A 22329-nucleotide genomic window follows, 5' to 3' on the forward strand; every position below is an offset into this window, starting at 1 on the left:
AAACAACAATTTCATCATTTGAGCGTGGACTTTGAATCTGCGCTCGGATAGAATCTGGAAACGGCAAAGGCTGACGACTTCCAAGTATCATATGGTTCAGTTGAGAGTGCTGTGAGTCCAAAATGAGAGCCGTCATCTCCTCGGTCATTATTAGTAATAGTAGCCTCTCCATTATGGTAGCGCCCTAGGCTGAAAGCACCGTGTGAGGTCAAAATCCCTTCATAAGCCGGATGATGCAACCGATGGCCCTCTTTGCCTCTTGGGCTTTTTTAGACACAAGCTGGGACATTGCAACAGCGCTCAACATCACACAAACCGTGAACAGATGCATCCCAGTGTATGAAGCGGCATGGGTTGCTTTCATTTGCCGTAAAACGTCCAGGTGCTGGATGATGCTCGATGTGCGCATAGCCGATTCCCAACATTGATTCCTACTTGTAGCATTGGCCTTCTGCATGGCTGAAGTAGTCCTTAGCTCACTACGTGATGCTCCGTCACGTCCATTCTCCGTGTGCGGTACTGAGAAGTCTTCTGGCTCGGATAGGAGGAGTTGGCGATGCAGAATAACCATGATATTATCATAGGCCAGTTGCAGTGCCAGAGCCTGCATCTTGAAAGTAGACTGCACTGCTCCAGAAGAAATGTTGTTGTTGCTGGATATCCGACTTAGGAGAAGCTCCTCCGGAAGAGAGGCGTGCCATTCAACGAGCTACTGGTGAGTCTTGTTGATGTTATCACTAAGCTGCACTCTGTTTTGGGAAGGGCCAATGAAGTGCATGTTCTCCAATACTGGTGACATGATTTTATATAGCCTTGACTTCAGCCACTGATAGGTATAGAGGGTAACGGGGACCATCTTGCCCTCCTCGGTGATCTCGGTTGACTGGTAGTCGGGATGTTGGGGCGAGAAACAATTTAGCACCGCAGATACTTCGACTTTGCAGTCAGACACTCTAATGGAACAAGGCTTTCCAAAGACAATAGAGGCGAATCTGGGATTCATGTGTCAGCAGCGTAAAGTCAGAATCTCCTCACAGGGCTGTATGTGGGTTAATACCTGTCAAACACAAACAGCTCCCACCACGTACGTCTCTGCATTTCTCGCACATTTTCGGATTGGGTCTTCCATGAGGATGCCAAGTGCAATCCCATTGCCTGTGCGCACTTGATACCCGCCCCCAGTATGGCAAACGCAAGGTTGGGCTTTGCGTTGTAAAGGTAGAAGGATCCCAGAAGGATGGTGACCTGGACCGCCTCGAGACACGCATCGTCGAAGAGATCGTATATGTGCTGCTTCACTTTGCTCAGCAACAGGGTCTGGAGGGAGTCCATGTCGAAATCAGGACAGCAATCTCGTATCTCCTTCATTCTCGCATAGCGTGCTTCAAATCATCGTCAGTACTCTTCGTGTCGCGGCTTATGGAGCAACAGGCTAGAAACCAGCTCAATCCTTACATGCAATTGCCAGCACCATCATCAGCAACGTGACAAACGGAAGCTCAGACTGACACGCAACTCCAGAGGAAATGATGCGTTCATAATTTTGGCGAAATGAAGGCTCGTCTAGTACCATCATGAACCAATGGACTGACTTGAAATAGGTATTGATCAAGAAATCAGCGACGTGTCTTGGGGGCAGCTCCAGCCCTACGAGATCACGCAGAGGTGCTGCTCGAGCCTGGTAAGGACTACCTGCTGCTGACCCAGAGCCACCTGGTAGAGCAAATGTGTCATTGTCACAACTGAGGCCGGGCTGATGCTGATTGAATATCTGTAGCGAGGAGCACACATGCTGTGTCAGTGTGTGTCTCTTTACAACAAGGGCATAAACAACTGCTTACCTTGAGTGTGAGATCCACCATTGAGGAGCCCTGGGTATAAGGTGAATATCCATTTTTGGCATCCCCCAGTTGCTCTCCTGCAGTTACGGACCCGTCCGTTGTTGCTGAGCTTTGGGCTTCAGGCGAGGAGTGTCTCGATTCTGAAGGATCTTGAGGAGCAACGCTCACTTGTTCATACTGTTTACAGCCTAGGCTCAAAAGTCTTTTTTTGTATAATCCGGTGGATGTTCAGTTTTCATCCGTCGGAACGCTGATCTGGGGCTCTTGCAAGCTTGCTCATCAAATGGCAATAGGTACCTTTTCACGTCGCGATTGGCCAAACAAGGGCAAAAGGAAGAAGAGGAGGGACGTGTGAAAGCCAAAAGGATTGCTACTGTTGTCAGCTAAATATATTGCCCATCTCCAGAAGGTATGTCATTATTGATCTCAGTCGATATTATGCAAGGCTTACTCCGTATTCCTTAAGTAATTTATTTTCATCTGCTCCAAGAGTCACCATAAACACGCATCTCTTCTCTAAATCATGAGCCTTACTACAGGGAGATCTGTGGATACTCTTCCTACCCTGGAGGAAGTCAAGGCGTCAATCAAGGACCGCAACGTTCCTTTGGAAGCAGCTTGGATTTGGGGCCAGGACGATGAGGTAAGTAGGCACGATGATTGGCATAATTCTCGGTGTAATTTAATGACCAGATAACCGCATCTTGGTCGACTTAACCTCTTGACACCAGAAAGAATACTCTCTGCCAAAAGCACAGAAATCCTTGATGGTCAATGTGTCTCTCTGAGGTAAGTTAGAATGAACCTATACCCATCCTCCGCCGCAACACAAGAGAAAGAAGAAGAAGCAAGAGGGAAAAAAACGCACTGGCTAATTAGTGGTACCTGAAAGTTGGCCCATTACTCTCCCTGCTAAGCCCGCGTTCTGTCGTGATCCCTGCAAATACAAGCTTGCGAACCATCCAGACGGCCACATGGTATTTGATGATTGGATTTAAATGAACGTGCAATCCGGTAGCCAATGGGATGGCTTTCGTCATTTCGGGCACCTCGGCCATGGTGTGCTTTATAACAACCTGACCCCAGAGGAGGTTATGTCGGGTATGCATCACCCCTGAAACCGCATCACGTCAAACATGCCGATCACAGCATCAATTGACTGTTTACTCCTTGGATAGGTACCCGATGCGGTATGCAGGCATGGTCTGACCATGGGGTTGTTGGAAGGGGCGTACTGCTGGACTACTATCGCTGGAAGGCGGAAGTCAAGAATGAACCATACGATGCCTTTACCTCTCATGCGATCCACCTGGATGAGCTGAAAGCTGTAGCAGCCTATCAGAACGTCGAGTTTCAGGTCGGAGACATTCTTCTGGTCCGGAGTGGCTACACAGCTACCTACTACAAGTACGAGAAATCGGCTCCCGAGAGGCTCGTGGAAGCGGGCACCCACAAGCCTAACCTAACAGGCCTTGCGCAGACGGAATAGATGAAGACTTGGCTTCATGATAGGTGACTTGTATTATAAATTGAGACAGAAGGTAACTACTGACATCATGTCGTAGATATTTCAGTGCTGTGGCCAGTGATGCACCTTCATTTGAGTGCTGGCCCACAACCCAAAAGTGGCATCTTGTAAGAAGCCTCGATTAGCAACCTAATCATCTGACTGACACTTGACAGCATGAATATCTACTTGCTTGTTGGGGCGTCCCAATCGGTGAAATGTTTGATCTCGAGGTAAGCAGCCAGCGTTAATCAACGACACAAAGAGAGACGTACTGAGTTGTTCTAGGCTCTGTCTGTACAATGTATGCAGAAGAAACGGTGGTCCTTCTTCTTTGTCAGCACGCCACTGAATAGTCCTGGGGGTGTTGCAAGCTTGGCAAATGCTATGGCAATCTTTTGACGGAAGTTTGCATGAATTCTGCCGACGGGGCAAATATCATGCCGTGTCGGGAGATAAAAACTCAAGAACTTACCACAAAGAGCTAGCCTTAAAACTCTGTTCTAGGACCAAGTATAATTGCATAATAACACGCGTGCAAACTCCGTCTCCTATCTCGTCGCGAACGTATTGTCAATGTTACTCCATTCGCAAGGCTGAAGTCTGGACTCCTTATGTGTTGAGCCCGGTCTTTTGATGGCATTTGTAATCAGAAATTGAAACCAGCTGCAGCGACCATCGCTGTCTAGGCTAGTCCCCGAGCCTCATAGGATGTTAATTCGGTGGTTCGGGTTACTTAGCATTCCGGTTACAATTCTTTAAATATATAAAGACGAGTAATCCATTGCTTGAGATTATACCGCAAAACACAGGAGAGCCGTAAACAAAGCCCTTTAAACATTTCCCCCCTCTATTCGGTCCTATTCACAATCGCTGTTACATCAGTCATGGACGCCTTCCGCGGACAGCTAGAACACATTCCTATCCCCACCACGTCATTCCAAGGCCAGACCATTATCGTTACAGGGTCAAACACTGGTTTGGGCCTGGAAGCCGCCAGGCATTTTGTGCGACTTGATGCAGACATTGTCATTCTCGCGGTCAGGTCGTTAGAAAGAGGCGAAGCAGCGAAAGCCTCGATTGAGGCTTCCACGAAGCGAAAGAACGTTGTGCAAGTATGGCAACTGGAAATGGATAAGTATGACTCAATCAAGTCCTTTGCTTCAAGATGCAATACACTCGAAAGGCTCGATGTCGTGGTGGAAAACGCCGGCATTTTGAGGAATACCTATGAAGAGAGTGAGGGGATTGAGATCACCATCAAAGTCAATGTCATCGGAACATTTCTCCTGGCATTGAATCTGTTTCCAATCCTTCGAAGGTCATACGAAAAGACCAGGCGAGTACCAAGGCTTGTCATTACTAGCTCTGCAGTTCATTACAACGTGGGTTCTCCTTTTCGCTCGACCGCCTGCTTCAAGGAGGCACTTCTGACAACGCATAGGCGAAATTTCGAGAAAGATTTGGGCCTTCAATCTTTGATGCTTTGAACGAGAACAGACCAGAATGGCTCAATGATCGATACAATGTATCGAAGTTACTCGTGGTGATGCTTGTGCGTTCAATCGCTGCAGCAATGAAAGACGGTCCCCATAGCGCGCAGCCAATTATCTTGAATAACGTGCACCCCGGGCTATGCGAGTCGGAGCTGGACAAGGATGTAAAGGTATGATTCAAGCTGCCTTCTGGAATCAATGGACACTAACTCGACACCAGGGACTCCCTCGCTACCTTCTTTCCATCGCCAAAACACTCGTTGCACGCAAGACGGAAGAAGGGTCGCGAACACTCGTACATAGTGCTGCTGCTGGAGATGAAACCCACGGAAAGTATATGAGTGAGTGCAGGGTTAGAGAACCGAGCACCTTTGTTAGAAGTAAGGAGGGTGCAGAGACCCAGGCACGTGTGCATAGGGAACTAATGGCTATACTGGAGAACATCCAACCTGGAATTACAAACAACATTTGAGACTGCGTTTCTGCTATTATGCTAGATCTAGGGAAGCTGATATGAGGATAAGGTAGAATTCAGCATAAGAATAACAATTAGTGGCGGTGTCCAAGTTTAAATGCCCGGATTAGCTTAGTGGTGAGAACTCAGTATGGCAAATGATAGATAGTGCAAGCTGGCTTCAAATTTTGCAAAGTAAATGACATTACAAAGAGACATTAAGATAGCTACTTTAACTTATCCTGAGTTACCCGACCACTAGTTCTCCTTATGTTCCACCTGAACTATACCCGCCTTCTCATTCGCGTCCATTCGACCAACGTAATTATCTGTATCAGCCTGCTGCAGATCGGTGACATAACGTTTGAACTTCCAGGCAGAGATCCTCTTCTCAAACAGCTCATCCAGCTGCTCCAAGCTTCGGCCCTTAGTTTCCGGAATGAAGAAATATGTAAAGACAGCCAGGATAAAATTGCTGCCTGCCCAGATGTAACAATACTTAGGTCCCCAGTTGAGTGACTCTGGGTTGATGAAGTATGGCGTACAATACGAGCACAGCCAGGAAGCCAGGAAGCTTGTGCCTTGTGAGAAGCCAACTGTCTGCGCTCGAAGTCGCTGAGAGGGTATCTCAGTCTGCAGGGCCCATAGCACAGGACCTTGGCCGATGCCATATACCCAGGTAAAGACGATGCTCAACCCGACAAGAACCTTTCCAACAGTTGGAGAGCCCACGGGAGAAACAGTGTAGGCAATTGCCATACCCAACATCAAGCCTCCGTTAAGGAGAGATGTGCCAAGAAGAAGATGCCGACGGTTGAAGAAGCGTATGGCAGGGAAAGAGAGCATATTTCCCGTGAGGGCGATGGCGAGAGATACCATGACCCACTTGAAAGGTGAGCCAATTCGAGCCTGAACAAAGAAGTAGACCGAGAAGGCTGAGATAAAGTAGATACCAGTGCTAGCCTGGCCAACAGCTGTCGCAATGCTAAGGAGAGTGCGTCGCAAGTCGGTGCCACGGAAAGCGTCAAGGAGCCGAGTAGTAGAACGCATCTCAGTCTCTTCCAACCACGCATTCCTCATGATCATAATGTCCTCGCGAATTCTCTCATCATCGGTTATACCCCGTAGCTTTCTAATCGCAGCCTCGGCCTTGTCGTCCTGACCCTTGGAGATGTAATACCGAGGAGTCTCTGGTAGGAATATAAGGCCTACAGACATCATGACTGGAACGACAAACATGACCGCAAGTGGTATCTGGTATGACAGACGACTGAGCATGGTCTGAGTTCCGTTGTCGACAGCAATACCGACAAGAGCACCGATATTAATCTGCATGACCACCAAGCCAATAGCCGCACCTCGGAGATACGCTGGTGTCGATTCTCCGATATAAATCGCCGAGAAGGTACTGTAGAAGCCGTTGGAGAATCCAAGCATGACACGGCCGAAGTACAACGCAGCAAGGTGCGTGCTTCCCATTTGTGCAGCGATTGAGACTACGCCGAAAAGCGATGCAATCCAGAGCCCGACTCGAGGGCTGATGAACCGGCCGAAATTGAAGATGAGGATGCATGCGGCGAGGGCGCCGAGACTGATGAGACTCTGCAGGAGGGTTTGGACTTTGGTGGTGATGTTGTAGCCGATTGGATTAGTGGGCTGTTCAGAGAAACGGTCAGAGAAATCCATGTAGAGGATTGGCGGGAGATTACTCACATCAGCATAACCAAAGACAATGAGAAAGCCTGGCATGGACTGAAAGCCAGAAACAGCAGCGGAATCAAATCCATACTGGAACTGAGCCAAGGCAATAAAGAAGCAAATGGCGATCAGGCGCTTCTCGCTCCATAACGAATTGAGCTGACTTCTTGCAGAGACCTGTTGTGCCTCCATGTCGATGGTGATTTCTTAGAGAACAGATGAAGATGTGCAATCAAAGAGAGGACTTTGCATCTGCGAGCTTGTCCTTGCATCAGAAGTGGAGAGGAAGGATCAGCGATATATCCTTTTATCACCAACGCTGCACGTTCTAGGCCCTGTTAGACGCGTCGCTTCGCTTCCCCAGATCTCTACCCCGCGATCTAGCACTCGGCGCGATAACAAAAATTGGCTTGGCTTGAGAGTTGAATTCCCCTGCTTCACAAGGGTTAGTGATGAATTTAGTGGCATCGGCGGTATGCATCCGACAGAACTCAAGAGCCGAAGCGTCGAGGACCCCTCACTGAAGGCTGACAGCCACTCCCGATGTAGCTAGTCTACAGGTATAAGACCTCCTGGAGATCCAATGGGCTTCAGCAGGTACCTCTCAGTAGAGTGCTATCGTTTACTGTACATTGAGTTCCCTGTTCTTCAGCATACCAACTTGACACGTCGCTAGAGTAGCGAAATGACTGGCAGCATGGATACCGAAAGTGTCATGAAACAGCTTCAGGCTATGGAAGCCAAGATCGAAAAGCTAACAGGTAATGAACACTCTGTTAAGTCATTTGCTATGTCTAACCTTATGTGTCATAGCTGAGGCAGATGTACGAAAACTGCAGCATATTTACGGATACTATCTTGACAAATGCCTTTACAAGGAGGTATGCACCGGCTCCAACCAATGTGACCCCAGCTTCCATATGACTAACACGATAAGGTGGTGGATCTGTTCTCAGACTCACCAGATGCATACGTGCAGTTCCTGAATGGACGCTTCAGAGGCAAAGACTCCATCCGTCGACTTTTCATCGACCGCTGGTCCAATTACTTCGTCGGTGGCCGCAACGGCCCCATCCACGGCTGGCTTCTAGACCACTTCATCGGCCAAGACGTCGTCGACTTCCAGCCCGGCACCAACACCGCCAAATACCGTGGCAGAACCCTCATGAGCGCCGGCACCCACAAGACCCTCAACCCCGAGTACCCCGGCGGCCAGCGTCAATGGTGGGAGGGCGGCGTCTACGAGAACGAGTACATCAAAGAAGACGGTGTGTGGAAGATCTTCCGTCTACGATATCACCCTTTCTGGCATGGGAGTGTTGAGAAGGGCTGGCAGGATGCTGATAAGTTTGTGCCCTTGTTTAAGGAGACGTATCCGGCGAATCCGCAGGGGCCGGATGAGCTTTGGGATGGGGGTGATTTGTGGCCTGATACTAGGGTTGTGCCGTTTCATTATGTGCATCCTGTTACGGGGAAGCAGGTGGCGGATGAGGATTTGCAGGCGCCTAAGTGGAGGGAGCCGGCGAGTAGTGCTCCGCCTGCGAGGGTCATTGATGACTGGACTGTTTGATAGGCATGCGCTGTGCACATGTGGCTATAGTAGTAGACAATATTACACTTCATTGGAACGTTTGTGCAATCACATGTCTGATGCAATGACTGCTAAATTGAATCCCGTTTTCGTAACGATAGCATCCATAAAGCACAAGTTCATTGTCACCAGATCCATGAGCAGAAAGCCATGCAGCTGTTTGACTTTCTTCCTATGTGATGGTCATTGCCTACCCCATCGGATCTATAGGACATCACACGCTTATCATCCTCAAGGACGTTATTGCCAATGACTTAGTTCCATTCGCTACCGAAATGAGTATTCGGCGGCTTGAATAGCGATAAGCAGGGTGATGCCCGGGCATCTACATTCCGAAATCGAATGAGAGGCTGGGACTCGTGATCTCGGCTTGATGACCATCGGGGGTATGGGTCCGAAGTGCAATAGCCAGCCACATCATTTCGCGGGACAAGGGTAGATGACGCGGGGAAGAGGTACGAGACAGCCACGAGGAACTGATCGGCAGAGCCCCCCCGAATGGTAGGAAGCGATCGGCTAATGTTACGCTGACCTAACGACCATTCGTGGTACATCCCATTGCCGCTGGGATGGAACATGTCAAGCAACATGAGAGGGAGGAATGCCGATAGAATAGTAATATCATATCTGACCCTGGTTACTTGATGCAATCGACGATAATCATCAATATTTGACACTTTCCAACAATGAAACCATTCTCGCTTTATGTTTTGCTGGCGTTTTGTTTGACTTTGGGATGGGTCATTTTGACCCTTGTCAAGTTCATTCGCTCCCCTTTGAGACGAGTGCCTGGACCTTTTCTTGCAAGATTTACGAGGCTATGGCTCCTCAAACAAGCTTACTTTGGGACATACCCCAAGACCAGTATCGAGCTCCATAAGAAATATGGTTAGTTGGTTCATCGGAAGTGTCAACTCAATCTGACAGGTAACCCAGGACCCGTCGTCCGCATAGCACCCAACGAGTATAGCATCGACGATCCTGCGGCGGCCAAGATCATCTATGGCAGTGGCCGAGGCTTCACAAAGGTCTGTGACAAAGGACATGATACTATTAGAAGCTCAGCTGACCGCCTTGAGTAGTCTCCATGGTATTATGCCAGCGGCAATCCCATCAGTCCACTCCCCAACATCTTCGTCGAGCCGAATCCGCATATCCATGCCCAAGCCAGACGCAAGGTCGCGGCAGCTTACTCGATGACCAACTTGGTACAACTTGAGCCTTTCATCGATAAATGTTCCGCTGTTCTTCGGGAACGACTGGAAGAGTTTGCCCGGTCTGGCGCCTCCGTGGAGATATCACACTGGATGCAGTGCTATGCCTTTGATGTAATAGGCATGATGACGGTAAGAAACACAGCTGTTACTAGCTCTGATACAGGTGACTAAGTCTGGTAGCTCGGCAAACGATTCGGCTTCTTAGACTCCGGCGAGGATATACAAGGGATCATGTCGTCGTTGAGCCAGTACCTGGTTTACTGCGCCAATGTCGGGGTGTTCCCAGAGTGGCACAAGACTCTCTTTCGCAGACAGATGCGTTCAAAGACCGTATCTGGCCTGAGCCATGTCAGGGAGTTTGCCAACGCACAGCTCGAAGAAAAGCGCGAGAAGGTCAAGACAGAGGAAGATATCAGTGGCTATGCAGCAGAGGACTTTGTCACCAAGTTTCTACGCCTCCAATCCCAGGATCCAGGCAAGGTCACCGACGCCGACATCAGTTCTGTGTGCAACATGAACATTGGCGCTGGGTCTGACACCACGTCAATCAGCTTGACCTCAATCATCTTCAACTTGATCAAGTACCCGAGGGTTCTTCAGCAGCTCCGAGCCGAGATTCAGGATCACGAGAGTCGAGGTACTGTATCTGACCCAATCACATTCGCTGAAGCCAACAAGCTCCCTTATCTACAAGCGGTGATCAAAGAAGGCCTACGGATGCACCCTGCCACTGGACTCAGCCTCGGTCGGGTCGTTCCGCCAGATGGTGCAACTTTGGCAGGACAATACTTTCCTCCAGGAGTATGTACTTCTTCATGTACATACATTCGGCTGTTTGAACTGACTTCGATAGACCGTCGTTGGCATCAATGCTTGGGTAGCCCATGCCAACACAAAGGTATTTGGCCATGATGCCCACCTATTCCGACCCGAAAGATGGCTCGATTATCCTGAGCTGGTCAAAGAGCGCGAATCGTACTTCATGACAGTAGGTAACACCTCAACCCCATCTAGCAGTGACATCTCCTAACACTTCACTTCAACAGTTCGGGCAGGGATCTCGTACATGTTTGGGCAAAAACATCAGCCTCATGGAGCTGTCCAAAGCTGTTCCGCAAATAGTTCGACAGTTTGACTTTGCTCCAGACACAGTGTCTGGCGAGCCCGAGTACGAGACGGAGAATGTTTGGTTTGTCAAGATTAGGGAGTTTCATTGCAAGGTCTACAGCAGAGATAAGTAGTGATAGTACAGAATTATTCTTGGAGGACAGTACGCCAAGCGTGATCATCGTCATGATGATCCAAAGGGGAAGATCGAAGAGATGTCCATCAGATTATCCAGAAATCCATTGTCAATAACGATATCTGCCATGTCGAGCTCGTTCAACCACGTCATCGCTAGTTGATCCGTGCTTTGATCGAGGGAAATCCTGTGCACCCATTAGTAAAGCTTGATGGAAGTTTGATAGCTAGTACGTACCGTTGCAGAGGTTCGGTCACCATCTGGGGATATCCTAGAGGTTCGGAGGCTTGTAGTGGAATACTTAATGTTTCCTCGACGCCTTCGGCAAGCCCACACTGCTGTAACTGGAATAGTGTTTCCGGAATGAGATGCTTTGGGTAGCCAGATACACTGATAGCGAGGAGGATTCGTAGACACTGCTTTGCTCGGGCTTGGTGTCCATCCATGTGATATAGCCCGCAAGCAGCAACGATGACTTGAAGTGCTTGCAAAGCGAACAAATAATCGGCCATCACCAGACTAGAGGCAACTTTATATAAGACCATGCTTTCCAGGATCTCGAATGATGACTCGGCGGCAGAGACACAGGTTTTGGCAAGTGTAGCGAACATTGGCTGCTTGACAGCCTCAACATGCTCGATGCCTTGTAACAGATTGCATAGAAGGAAGGGCTTGGTGACTAGCATCATAGTACTCCAGTATCGAAGGTGTAGGAGAGATATGGACCGCCTGTAGGATAATGATACCGAAGGTGATAAGTGGAGATGAGGCGATACATGATCTAGCCAGTCTTGCAGCGCACTAATAGAATCGTTGAAATGAGCCCTCGATAGCTTTTGTCCACCGTGAAGAGGTCCGTCATAGAGGTTCTGCCGTATACTCTGTGTTATCTGAGCCAGACGTATACACTGCTCGAGATATCCGTTCGGCGTGTGTGAGCCTGGGCTGACAACCTGAAACGTGTTAGAAAGACCCTGTAAGCTCATCTAAACTGAGTACATACGAATTCTGAAGGTAATGGCGGGTTCCAAGAGGTCTCGTTGGGTGGACTATTCATGCTGGGCTTTCCCAAAGCAAGAGAGAGGTCTTGATCAACGAGATACAACGTCCACCAAAGGCGGCGAGCATGTGCTTGACTTACTACTCCGCTCTTGGTGGAGTATTTGTCGAGATGAAGGCCGAGAGAGAAGGCGATTCGGACTGCGAGACCAATGTGAAGGTATGCAGAGTTAGTGAAGCCATTAGACTGGAATGCCAGAGACTAGGGTTTTCTTATCAGACCAGATACTATGGAGGCATGAGGATACTTACCAACACTATCAATGCCCTGATACTGTCCAGATCTGCCTCATCACAAACCCTCGTCACGAGAGACTTGGCCATCTCCAGTGAGTCATGCGCCCGCTGTCCATTGACTAAACCGTTAGGCGACGGCTCACACGAGGCGCATAACGCTACTATTCCATGAAGTGAGCAAAGCCAGGAAGCGGTGAGCTGTCCGGTATCTCCAGAGTACGTCGTCTCAAGCCGGGTGTAAAACGATTCGGCAGAGTATATCCAGTACAAACAATGAACCTGCTCAAAGAAGCAAGCTGCGCAAGCAGATAGTAGATCCTGCGACGGAAACTGGCATGGATTCCCAGGTGAAGATGCTGCATCCGTCAAAGGTGACTTGACTGATGGTGGACTGACTTTTAGCATTCCAGGTATTTTATCCTTGTCCTTCTCTTTACTCCTTGTCCCTGCTCCCATTCTCATCATCCACGACCTCACGGCGCTGTTAAAACTTACGCCTGACTCTGCTCCCATGTAGCCTGTATATGTTAGTAACAGTTGTGGTCCTTGTGTAGCGAGGAAGCTTACGATACTCCCCGTGACTGTCGGCAAGCAGACAGCCCAGGTCTTGGTGCAGATTGACAATCTCTGGCAATAATATTTCTTCTTCTTGAGCTTGAGTCTCCTCTACAGCATCCAGTGAAGCCTGCCCTTGATCGATTGGTTCATCTCCACAGCCTATGAGGGGTGCATCTGCCGATACTTCAATCAGGGACATTGTCGGCGTTGCGATATCAGTCTGTGTCTTGAACGTTGGCTTTTGGTTTTCGTCAATCAATCGTCGTAGATTCGGTATCGTCAATTCCTCATCTGGGAAGCATTTACTGCAAAGCTCACGTAAGAGACGATATTCCTCTTCGGAGACAAAGTAGAAGGGCTTTTGCCGCCGTTTCTCCATGTCTACGGAGCAGACCTCATCGATGCTGCGGCAATAGTCGCATGGGCCATCGGCATCTTCAATGAGAGTCAGAATTCTCCCTCTTACCGTTGCTGTCGACATACCAGGTTTGTTGCACTGTAGATTGCTTAGTAAATGCCTGAGTATGACTGGGTCGCAAGCCTCACCTTTGTCTTCCTCGACTTGCAGCGGTCGCAGCTGATGGCCGTCCGACTCAGCCTCGATTTCTTTGTGACTTTCGAGCTTCGCGTCGACATAATGTCTTACGGTATCCCAGCCTAGCTACAGGACAGTGATCAAAGGTAGATGCTGTCGAGAACAGTCGCGACTTGGGAGAGAGGAGGTTCGCCGGGGTCCCCACTACCCCAGACTCTAGATCGCCACGAGTTTGCGGGGGTCATGAACTGAACTGCAACGTGTATTGGCTAATCCGTTAGGCTTAATTGAGCCCCTTATCAACTGACCAGGGCTTCCCCGCACCTGGGTTTATTTCACCCAGATTTCCTTCATTTTGGCTAACAGCGCCACAAGCAAAACAGCTTATCGCTTTGGGAATGGTCAAAAACGCGGGGAAGCTTGATCTCGGCATAAGGTAGCGGCAATTGCACGCGATTCACTAACTTCAACTCCAACTTTGAGAACCAGGAAGCTCTATTCTGGAACGGCTTTAGTAAGTACGTCGATTTCCCTTTATACTACTTGGCAATATCATCCTTAACACCGAGTGCGAATCACAAGCTGGTGCTGTTAGACGAACCTTAGCCTGCCTGGCTCTATCTCTATCTGGAGATTACGAGTACATCCTCCTCCAATGCAACTTGGGGCTATCTACATTAGTTGTCAAGGCAATCTTCCCAACCTCCGATTCAGGCCTCACATCGCAAACTCGTACCCTCACGTCCTTCACCTCAAGAATCCTATCGCAACTGCTTACGCCACTCCCACCCGGTGAATCGACTTGAATATATGGCGAGTCCCTCGTCATCCCAGTGACGTTGCCGAGGAAGTCTGGCGCCCTGATGAAGCACCGGATAGCGACGTTGGCAACAGCGCAGCCAAGAAGCACCACCGTCGACAGCATCGCCATGGTTCGCAAGGTACTATCTACCAGGAGCACCCGGCCTCGCCGTAAATGAACCTCGTGTCCTTTCCAGTCCCAGTCTTGCTATGGTACTTAAAGCAGTACTTCGTCGACTGTCCCTTGTACTTGAAGTGTGCCCTTTTATTAGGTATATCCACACAGCACTCCCCGATCGCCCCCCGGTTATACTTGCAGCCGTCAATAGGCACAAAGTCCTTGATTGCGTGCTCGGTTCCATCATTGGAGTAGATATACACGTCGTTGCCCGAGAACAACTTGACGGGTGTGATTACAAGACGTCTAGCGAGGACAGAGCTGGCAGCGGCGACCAAGAGAAGGGCATACGAGAGCTGCATTTTGTCTGTCCGTCCAAGAAACCAAGGGATATTAGCGGACCGACCCATCGACGTTCGTTGCCGGATGACTTGAACTTACACGGTTTGGGGACGATTGGCACGAGGGCAGCGGTGGGATTGAGAGTGGGAGTAATAGAAGGTAGTGTGGCGATGAGTGACAAAACAATACTCGAGGTAAATAATGGGATGGGGGCCTTCTTATAGACGCAAATTGAGGTCAAGTGCATCGCACCACCGAGAGATGAGTCTTGCAAACAGGCATGTCGTCCAGCCACTTCACACATTAGAGCTTTGGCGCATCTATACTACCTGCCTATTCAGGCTCCGGCGGCAGCAGCCAAACGAAATCCTCAGTTATCAACTTGATTGGCGGGGGTGCAATCAATGCACACGCGCACCGCCCCATTCTTCTTGGCAACGTAGACTACGCAGTGTTGTTGGTCCATGGCTGTGGGTGTCCGCGCTGTCATGCGGCACGCACAATAGCTTCTCTGATGAGCAGCCTAATAAAGTGGCCTGGTAACCGGTTTTGGTCAAATATACGGAAAGCTCTGAGAGGAAATCGTACGAGGATATCGGAATACAAATACTCGCTCTGACGCCCAGTGACAGTGACTCGGCCCTGTCAGGCGGCCCAATTGAGTTTTTTGTTTGGAAAGCAAGCCAGTGGTGTCAGATATTATCCTTTCGGGGAGGAATGAGTAGTTATTGTCCTTAACCTGATAGTGAATATATCACCTTGAGAGTTTAAGCAGCTCGTTAATCTATTCTAATGTTCATAATGCTCGAGATGTAAAACAATCTCGCAATACTATTGTTATCAAAAGTGGGTGATCAGTCTGAGTCGAGGCTGGATTGAAGTGACTCTTCCTCTGACATATCTATTCAGACTTCAGACCGTCTAAGAACCCTGCCGCGTCTTCTCGGACCCGCTGTCCGACTGGTTGCCGGACTTCATATCATCACTGGCACTGTCCCTATTGGCAACATTGTTCTCATACCCTTAGGGGACTCTCTACCAGTCATCTTCGCCTTGATATTCGCGGCTATATGTACTCGGGCTATATTGAGCTTCGAATTGAACGGCTTGGCACTAAGCGCAAACCCCGAGGCGGCGAAGGTAAACAAGAAAAGGACAGCGAGTACAGACCAGGACGACACTCAGTGTGAGACAGGTGGTCTTAAATCACAAGAGTACACCAGCCTAAGTCAGGTTGACTCCAGTGTGAAAACAGCTTCGGGTCGATTGGGTTAGGTACTGGACTAGACTAGTTGCCGCCATGTTCGCTCGTTGCGTCAGGTTCAAAGTAAGGTCTCAACAGCTCCAACGAGTCACCAAACTGAGACTTTTGTACCCATTCCCACTTTCTCTGCTTCTCTGTCTCATTCATATCATAATGCTTCATCAAGCTCGCCAGAATGACACCCTCCTCTTCCTCAGCAGCGACTGTAATGGCATTCCATATATGCTCTTGCCGGACACTCCTGGACGAGTAACTTGCCTCCAAAAACATGTTGACAGTATTGCAACGACCTTGTCTGGCAGCGATGACAAGGGGTCGCTCATCTGACCAGCCATCCATGAACACATCCGCGCCGTGCTTGATGAGCAATTCTATCAGTACATCGCTATCCTCTATATCGTCTGGTTCACACCCACTCATCGCACAGAGAAGAACGCGATCATCCAAGTTTGGATCCGCTCCTCGCTTAAGCAGCAGCTTCACAACATCTGTACGGCCACTCTCCGCTGCCCAACTTATCGCAGTCAAGCTCTCCGCCTCGTCTTGTGCATTCGGATCTGCCCCGGCATCGAGAAGGCGTTGTACGATGCCGAGATATCCAATCATAGCCGCATGTAGAAGCGCCGTAAACTCATTGTGATCCCTCGCATTTGGGTCAGCTCCGTGCTTCAGCAGCAGAGCCACAGCTTCGTCATGGCCCCGTTCGGCCGCGACCATCAGAGGAGTCCATCCCTCCTCATCGGCCAACTCAATATCTGCTCCACTAGCAAGTAAAAGCGACATGATCTTGACGTTTCCCGCGAGAGAAGCCCGGAAAAGCAGTGTTTCTCCCTTCACATCCTGTTTGTTCATTGAAACGTCCTTTTGTAAACGGCTTGCTACTATCTCCTCAAACCCTAGCTCGGTTGCCTGTAATAGTGATGTCTGTTCGTCACCGTCCCAGAGTTTCGCGCGAATAGCCTTTTCCATGAGTTCCTCAACGATGTCGAGGCGCGATTCTTTGAGGGCTTGCAGAAGAGCTATTTCTAGATAGAGCTTCCCATATGCGTTTGGCCAGTTCAACGTCAGATGCAACAAGGCATCTTCCAAGGGACTGAGTGTAGGCTTCCCCGAACCTTCCTTTGGCGGCATAGGCTGCATGAAAGGTACTTCCGGGGAGAGGTCCATGTATTGGTTTATGTCCAGTCTCAAACGGGCAATGGCATCCTCCAAAGACTTGAGGTCCAGCTGCTGTGTGTGTTCTGTGGGTGGCATGATGTTTGGGAGTATATTGGGAGAGTTGGATGCTTTTCTTAATTCTGTTGTAAGCAAAACCCTCTCTATTTAAAGTTTCTGAAGACCTGTTTAGACCATGCCTATCTTGCGGGTGCCTGGCTACGACCCACATGGTCGGATGTCGCTGGTGCTCACGGACGTCGTGCCTTACTACATTTGACAAGTTAGAGGAGCCGTACCCACAAGGTAAAAGACCATTATCGCGGAAACAAGAGAGAAATACGATGGTCTTTGAACTAACTGTCCTCTTCCTGAAGTTTGTTTTCATTGGTGTTTGCCGACAATACAATTATCTGTGTTTGCAGCCTAAAGCTTAACCTTAAAGGCCGCCGTCATCCATAGTAAAAGTCCTGATATGGCAAGTCGTTATTTAATCGAAGTTTATTTCATTTATCCTCCACTGCTATTGATATCTTTATAAGTAACTAGACCCGTTTGCCCTGACTGGAGCCAGCTCCTTGGTCAGGCGTATCACTCCCTAGCCATGATCTTCCTTGTGGACCTGAAGACCTCAAACCAACTCAGAGGTGCTATCTGTTTTAAGAACCCGTGCGCGAATAGTTGCAGCATCTTTACTGAACCAGCCAGCAACAATGATCATCCCAACTATAACCAGCTGCAAGGAAAAGGTGACGAATCGGATGGCAAAGGTGCCCGTGGTAGGATGCAGCATGGCGATTTGCGTAAATGAGTAAATGAGGTCGTAGTTCATGCGGATTAATTGAAGGACTGTTGCAGGTGCAGCAGCCATCATTAGTATCTCAGCGGACCGATAGCTTATATCTTGTCGAGCGTAGTAGATATGCTTCCCGGCAGGATATAGCCATCCCAGAGTACCAACCATCACGAGGAACATGATGATGTTCCCAGCCTTGTCAGCAGCCCCGTTCTTGATGTTGTCCGGCATCGATGTGTCTCTCATTCCACCGTATGCTGCCAGGATCGTGCCGATGTTGTAGATTATGTTCATCGCTATGACTGCTATGCGGTTTCGTTGCCGTTTGTATGGAAACAATGGGAGGTTCAGACTGGTGGAACATTAGTATCGCATAATGTGGATGCTAGGTGCATACAGGTTCACATACGCTTCGTATATTATGCCAATAATGGTCACTGATAAAGTCCCGGTGCTAGCAGCCGCGGCTATCATAGCATATGCAGTCGGAATATCAGGTTCGTTACGGCGGGAGAGGTAATAAATGTCCGATGTGATCCGAAAGATAAAAAAGATAATGAAAGGGGGAAACCATGCTTGGCCGGTTTTCCGGTGTTTATACGCCACATACAGTGCTGGGAATAGCAGGAAACTGAAAACAATAAGGGCTGTGGCGGATAGGCCGATGCATGCTGTTGTAGGAGGACTGGGAGGTTGTGAACTTGAGGTCGACATGATAAAGACTCTGTGAATGTGAAAACGGCTTAGTGTTCAGTTATCAACTTAATGGAAAGCCAGAACTAACCCGGATATTTATTATCTATCAGAGCCCTAAAGATCGACACCATAATCCCTCAACCCAACCCCCTATCACAGCAAAAAGGGCTGGAGTCAAAACAAAAACCCAAACCCCAGTGAAACCGAGTCAGTTTCTGTGCCAACAAACAGTAACCAGCCTCGCCTCACAAGCGTTTCCTAATTTTAAACGCTTCATCGTCAGCAAGCGTTTCACCACTGGCCTATCAGCTCTACCGACGTACTCTGGATACGACATGTAAAGAAACACAATGCGTAATCATGAGGCGCGGCGTCAACAAGGATAAGCGGAAGATAAATGCAGATCAGTGTTTCGTTTGCGGCTTGAGCCCGTGTGACTAAGCGGCAGTGTCCGTACTTCCGGCCGGCGCTCGGCAGATCTCACGGCAGAGCTCTCGCTTATAATAGATCTCGTCTCGTATTGGTAGATCCTGCCCTGGTTTCAACTGCAGAATAAAGTTTGATCCGGGGGACTATCGGTATTGGTCCCTTTTTACAAGTCTTTGGTTGCGGATTAATATAGCATCTGGCGCCCAACCTTGCTTATATGTGTTGTGATCTGCAAGCCTACCACTTCCATCGGGACGTAATACTTCACTTGTGAGGTCAGCCAGCCTTGGTAAAACAGACTCTGAAAGGGACTTTGGGCAGTATACGATGAGACGTTCTATGTAAGCAACAGCTGCCAGGTCGAACAACTCAAAATTTGGGCAGTGCACACCACTAACACAGTCTTCGTATCAACACTACTCCATTGATGTGAGATGTCTCTGATAAGTTTCATCTAGAATTCTGCCTTCTGCTGCTTCCCTGCCAGCTGAAGACTCCAGAACAAATAAACTTTGCTCCCAGACGGATCATGCATTAGCTCTGCAGATCCAAAACAGCCCTTCCCGCAAGCCTCCCACTTTCCATCTCCCTAAAGACCTCCGTCAACTCGCTCAGCCTCCTCGTCTGATAATGCACAGTAATCACCCCCCTCGCAGCCAAGTTCAGCACATCAATCGCGTCCTGTCGATTCCCTAATATCGACCCAGCAATTTTCAGCTGCTTCTGAACAATAGGTCCAGGCATGGCGCTTGCTATTGCGACGGGTTTGCCGCCGGGCATTCCAACACCGACTAATGTTCCACCGGGTCTCAGTAGCTCCAAGCCTTGAGAGTATGCTGCGTTGCTGGATGCACATACGACTACTGCGTTGGCGCCAAGGTTGTCGGTGAGCTTCTTTACCTGGGAGATTAATTCCTCACCAGGCGTCGCAGCATCGATAAATATCTCCGCTCCACTCTCCTTCACAACATCTTCCTTACTGGCTTGATCGATGCCAATAACACGATACCCAAAGGCTCTTGCTGCTATCTGCGTGACAAGGTGTCCCAAACCTCCTCCAGCCCCCGATACAACAACCCAATCGCCTGGGCTGGCCGTCACTTTACGCAGCGCCGCATACGAGGTCAACCCTGCGCAGAGCATCGGTGCAGCAACTTCAGAGCTTACACCATCGGGAATGGGTGTAAGATATCGAGCTGGTACAGTGAGGTACTGCTGGAATGTCCCTGGGTTGAACATGCCAGACACAGACTGCTTGGCACAGAGGCCATCCTCTCCAGCAATGCAGTAGACTTGGGATGGCGTTAGTTAATCGTGTAAGTGAAGAAGGCGTTACATACCACAGCTGCCGCAGATATCCCTTAGCCATTTGACTCCGACTCGATCTCCGATCGCGAAACCGTGTATATCTGCACCCTCTCCGATCTGAACAACAGTTCCGACACCTTCATGACCACCAATTTGAGCTACACCAACTGAATCAGCTGAGTCCGCCAGTCACTTCGGAACAAGACCTACTATCGGGAAGCGAAAAAGGCATCCCCCAAGAGTTCTTCATGATGGAAAGGTCTGAGTGGCAGACGCCAGAATGAGAACTGTTCTTATCAGCTCATGTCCATGACTAGACGCTGAGACTTACAGTTTCACCAACACCTCTCCTGCAGATGGGCTAGGAGTCTCAATGTCTACCACCTTGGTGCTGAGTTCGCCTGGCTTGTCATAGACAGCAGCCTGGTGGGATGACGGGGTGTTGGTAACGATTGCCATGGTAAGTTGTGAAGACTATGAACAATTCGGGATGAGATAGTCAGTCAGGTTGGCAGTTGACTGTTACTATAACGTTCATGTGTTATTGTATCTATCGATATATGATGCTGTCTTAATACCCCACAGATACTGCTTAGCTTCCCTTCGGCACCATCCGACAAAGCCGGGGGAGTCTCGCCGACTCGGAACCATTGAAGCGATAGCCCGAGAAACTGAATATCCCCGCTTCTCCTCAAGCCTTCAATACTCCAATGGAAGCTTGAACAGTTTAATAGCGTTAGTCCTTCCAACTTGCTCTTTCGCGCCAGTATCCAAGTCCACAGTCCTCCACCACGCCTGTGCTTCTTCAATGTCGTCGTATGGTGTATCTGCCAAGATTAGCTTCACTCTCCGGTCCCTCGGATTCAAGGATCGTTACCTATAGAGTACATGCATCTGTCGAGCCCGATTGTCTCAATGCAGAGCTTTAATCCAGGAGTGAAGAAGTTTCCTGAAGTCGTGATGTAGACATTGTGCTTGAAGTAATAATTGTAATCTTCCTTTGACGGGCGCGTGGCCTTTTTGCTTGGCTTGTTATACCAGTGACTAGCTCTCCAGAGATTCAGAGGGATGCTGTGCATCAGCGTTAGTAAACGATTACTGCCAGTGGACAGGTTCATACTTCTCTCCCAAATGCCCAGCGACGATCTTGGCGCCTGGAAATTTGTCAAAAACTCCTATCATCATGTCAGTCTCTGAAATAGTGCATATCAATCGTGATGACTCACCAGATGAGCAAAGTGCATAGATATGGTACGACAGATCCAAATGGAACTGTACAGCTGCACCTTGAAGATGAGGTCGGTCTCCATACAGCGACCCAGGCTGAAGATCCTTGATCGAGACGTATCTCGGATGCAAGTAAATCGGAACATCCAACTCTTCAACCTTCTTCCAAAACGGATCATACTTAGCGGTATCAAAGTACTCGCGTCCTGATCCTCCCTCGACGCTCTGATAGTCATTGACAAGTGCCCCAAAGAACCCCAATTGTTTAACTGCTCGTTCAAGCTCCTGCGCTGCTACTTCAGGGTCATGCATCGAGAGAGCTGCAAGTCCGCCGAATCTGTCTGGTCTTTTCGCGACCTCGCTTGCCAGCCAGTCGTTGGCTTCTTTGGCTGTTTTCTCTCCGAGTTGAGGATCCATTATGCCCTGGCATCCCGGGGCGGTTAATGACAAGAGCATGTACTCGACGCCTTCGGCATCCATGGTTGCGAGGCGCTTGTCGTGGATGTCGAGGAGCTTAGCCGCGTGGGCCTCGAGGGCCTTGTTACTGCTGTCGCCAGGGTTGAGAATTGAAAAGGTTTCTTCGAGGAGCCATTTTGTCGATGGCGTAATAATTGCTTCTTCTACTGCGATGGTACCTCGCTTTGACATGATGAATAAAGTTGGTTGTCAATAGAGGGTTTGACTGTATCGAAGAGATTGCGACGTGATGTACAGCGAATGCTCGCGGACAGTAACCAATTTAATTTAGACAACGTTC

The 22329-nt window shown here is 49.2% G+C and overlaps 11 protein-coding genes across 11 annotated transcripts; 4 read left to right on the forward strand and 7 right to left on the reverse strand.

The window, feature by feature from the left end:
• Nucleotides 1-208: 208 nt before the first annotated feature.
• Nucleotides 209-1862, reverse strand: FTJAE_1821 (transcriptional regulatory GAL4; the record flags this gene model as incomplete). The annotated part of the gene is made up of 5 exons (XM_037347951.1): nucleotides 209-653; nucleotides 714-992; nucleotides 1058-1382; nucleotides 1456-1771; nucleotides 1842-1862. The coding sequence occupies 5 exons, from the start codon at nucleotides 1860-1862 to the stop codon at nucleotides 209-211; spliced, it is 1386 nt and encodes a 461-aa protein (XP_037211030.1).
• A 502-nt stretch (nucleotides 1863-2364) lies between these two features.
• Nucleotides 2365-3330, forward strand: FTJAE_1822 (cyclase; the record flags this gene model as incomplete). Its single annotated transcript, XM_037347952.1, has 2 exons — nucleotides 2365-2488; nucleotides 3020-3330. 2 exons carry the CDS (start codon nucleotides 2365-2367, stop codon nucleotides 3328-3330), a joined length of 435 nt encoding a protein of 144 aa, XP_037211031.1.
• A 905-nt stretch (nucleotides 3331-4235) lies between these two features.
• FTJAE_1823 (retinol dehydrogenase 12) lies at nucleotides 4236-5316 on the forward strand (the record flags this gene model as incomplete). The annotated part of the gene is made up of 3 exons (XM_037347953.1): nucleotides 4236-4733; nucleotides 4793-5014; nucleotides 5065-5316. 3 exons carry the CDS (start codon nucleotides 4236-4238, stop codon nucleotides 5314-5316), a joined length of 972 nt encoding a protein of 323 aa, XP_037211032.1.
• A 240-nt stretch (nucleotides 5317-5556) lies between these two features.
• Nucleotides 5557-7188, reverse strand: FTJAE_1824 (general substrate transporter; the record flags this gene model as incomplete). The annotated part of the gene is made up of 1 exon (XM_037347954.1): nucleotides 5557-7188. The coding sequence occupies one exon, from the start codon at nucleotides 7186-7188 to the stop codon at nucleotides 5557-5559; it is 1632 nt and encodes a 543-aa protein (XP_037211033.1).
• Nucleotides 7189-7681: 493 nt separating this feature from the next.
• Nucleotides 7682-8566, forward strand: FTJAE_1825 (uncharacterized protein; the record flags this gene model as incomplete). Its single annotated transcript, XM_037347955.1, has 3 exons — nucleotides 7682-7757; nucleotides 7810-7877; nucleotides 7934-8566. 3 exons carry the CDS (start codon nucleotides 7682-7684, stop codon nucleotides 8564-8566), a joined length of 777 nt encoding a protein of 258 aa, XP_037211034.1.
• A 707-nt stretch (nucleotides 8567-9273) lies between these two features.
• FTJAE_1826 (cytochrome P450 monooxygenase oxidoreductase) lies at nucleotides 9274-11045 on the forward strand (the record flags this gene model as incomplete). Its single annotated transcript, XM_037347956.1, has 6 exons — nucleotides 9274-9475; nucleotides 9524-9615; nucleotides 9670-9933; nucleotides 9985-10605; nucleotides 10658-10792; nucleotides 10851-11045. 6 exons carry the CDS (start codon nucleotides 9274-9276, stop codon nucleotides 11043-11045), a joined length of 1509 nt encoding a protein of 502 aa, XP_037211035.1.
• Nucleotides 11046-11095: 50 nt separating this feature from the next.
• FTJAE_1827 (uncharacterized protein) lies at nucleotides 11096-14717 on the reverse strand (the record flags this gene model as incomplete). Its single annotated transcript, XM_037347957.1, has 10 exons — nucleotides 11096-11234; nucleotides 11285-12000; nucleotides 12051-12308; nucleotides 12359-12673; nucleotides 12839-12861; nucleotides 12911-13305; nucleotides 13385-13397; nucleotides 13448-13562; nucleotides 14215-14445; nucleotides 14520-14717. The coding sequence occupies 10 exons, from the start codon at nucleotides 14715-14717 to the stop codon at nucleotides 11096-11098; spliced, it is 2403 nt and encodes an 800-aa protein (XP_037211036.1).
• Nucleotides 14718-15985: 1268 nt separating this feature from the next.
• On the reverse strand, nucleotides 15986-17215 carry FTJAE_1828 (ankyrin repeat domain protein; the record flags this gene model as incomplete). Its single annotated transcript, XM_037347958.1, has 1 exon — nucleotides 15986-17215. The coding sequence occupies one exon, from the start codon at nucleotides 17213-17215 to the stop codon at nucleotides 15986-15988; it is 1230 nt and encodes a 409-aa protein (XP_037211037.1).
• A 532-nt stretch (nucleotides 17216-17747) lies between these two features.
• Nucleotides 17748-18626, reverse strand: FTJAE_1829 (uncharacterized protein; the record flags this gene model as incomplete). The annotated part of the gene is made up of 2 exons (XM_037347959.1): nucleotides 17748-18264; nucleotides 18322-18626. 2 exons carry the CDS (start codon nucleotides 18624-18626, stop codon nucleotides 17748-17750), a joined length of 822 nt encoding a protein of 273 aa, XP_037211038.1.
• Nucleotides 18627-19571: 945 nt separating this feature from the next.
• On the reverse strand, nucleotides 19572-20804 carry FTJAE_1830 (alcohol dehydrogenase; the record flags this gene model as incomplete). The annotated part of the gene is made up of 4 exons (XM_037347961.1): nucleotides 19572-20329; nucleotides 20378-20503; nucleotides 20556-20632; nucleotides 20677-20804. 4 exons carry the CDS (start codon nucleotides 20802-20804, stop codon nucleotides 19572-19574), a joined length of 1089 nt encoding a protein of 362 aa, XP_037211039.1.
• A 240-nt stretch (nucleotides 20805-21044) lies between these two features.
• FTJAE_1831 (amidohydrolase 2) lies at nucleotides 21045-22220 on the reverse strand (the record flags this gene model as incomplete). Its single annotated transcript, XM_037347962.1, has 4 exons — nucleotides 21045-21172; nucleotides 21223-21416; nucleotides 21466-21520; nucleotides 21572-22220. The coding sequence occupies 4 exons, from the start codon at nucleotides 22218-22220 to the stop codon at nucleotides 21045-21047; spliced, it is 1026 nt and encodes a 341-aa protein (XP_037211040.1).
• Nucleotides 22221-22329: the final 109 nt, after the last annotated feature.

This window comes from Fusarium tjaetaba, assembly GCF_013396195.1.
Source record: "Fusarium tjaetaba strain NRRL 66243 chromosome Unknown NRRL66243_c0000033, whole genome shotgun sequence".
In the NCBI taxonomy this organism is placed as follows: domain Eukaryota; kingdom Fungi; phylum Ascomycota; class Sordariomycetes; order Hypocreales; family Nectriaceae; genus Fusarium; species Fusarium tjaetaba.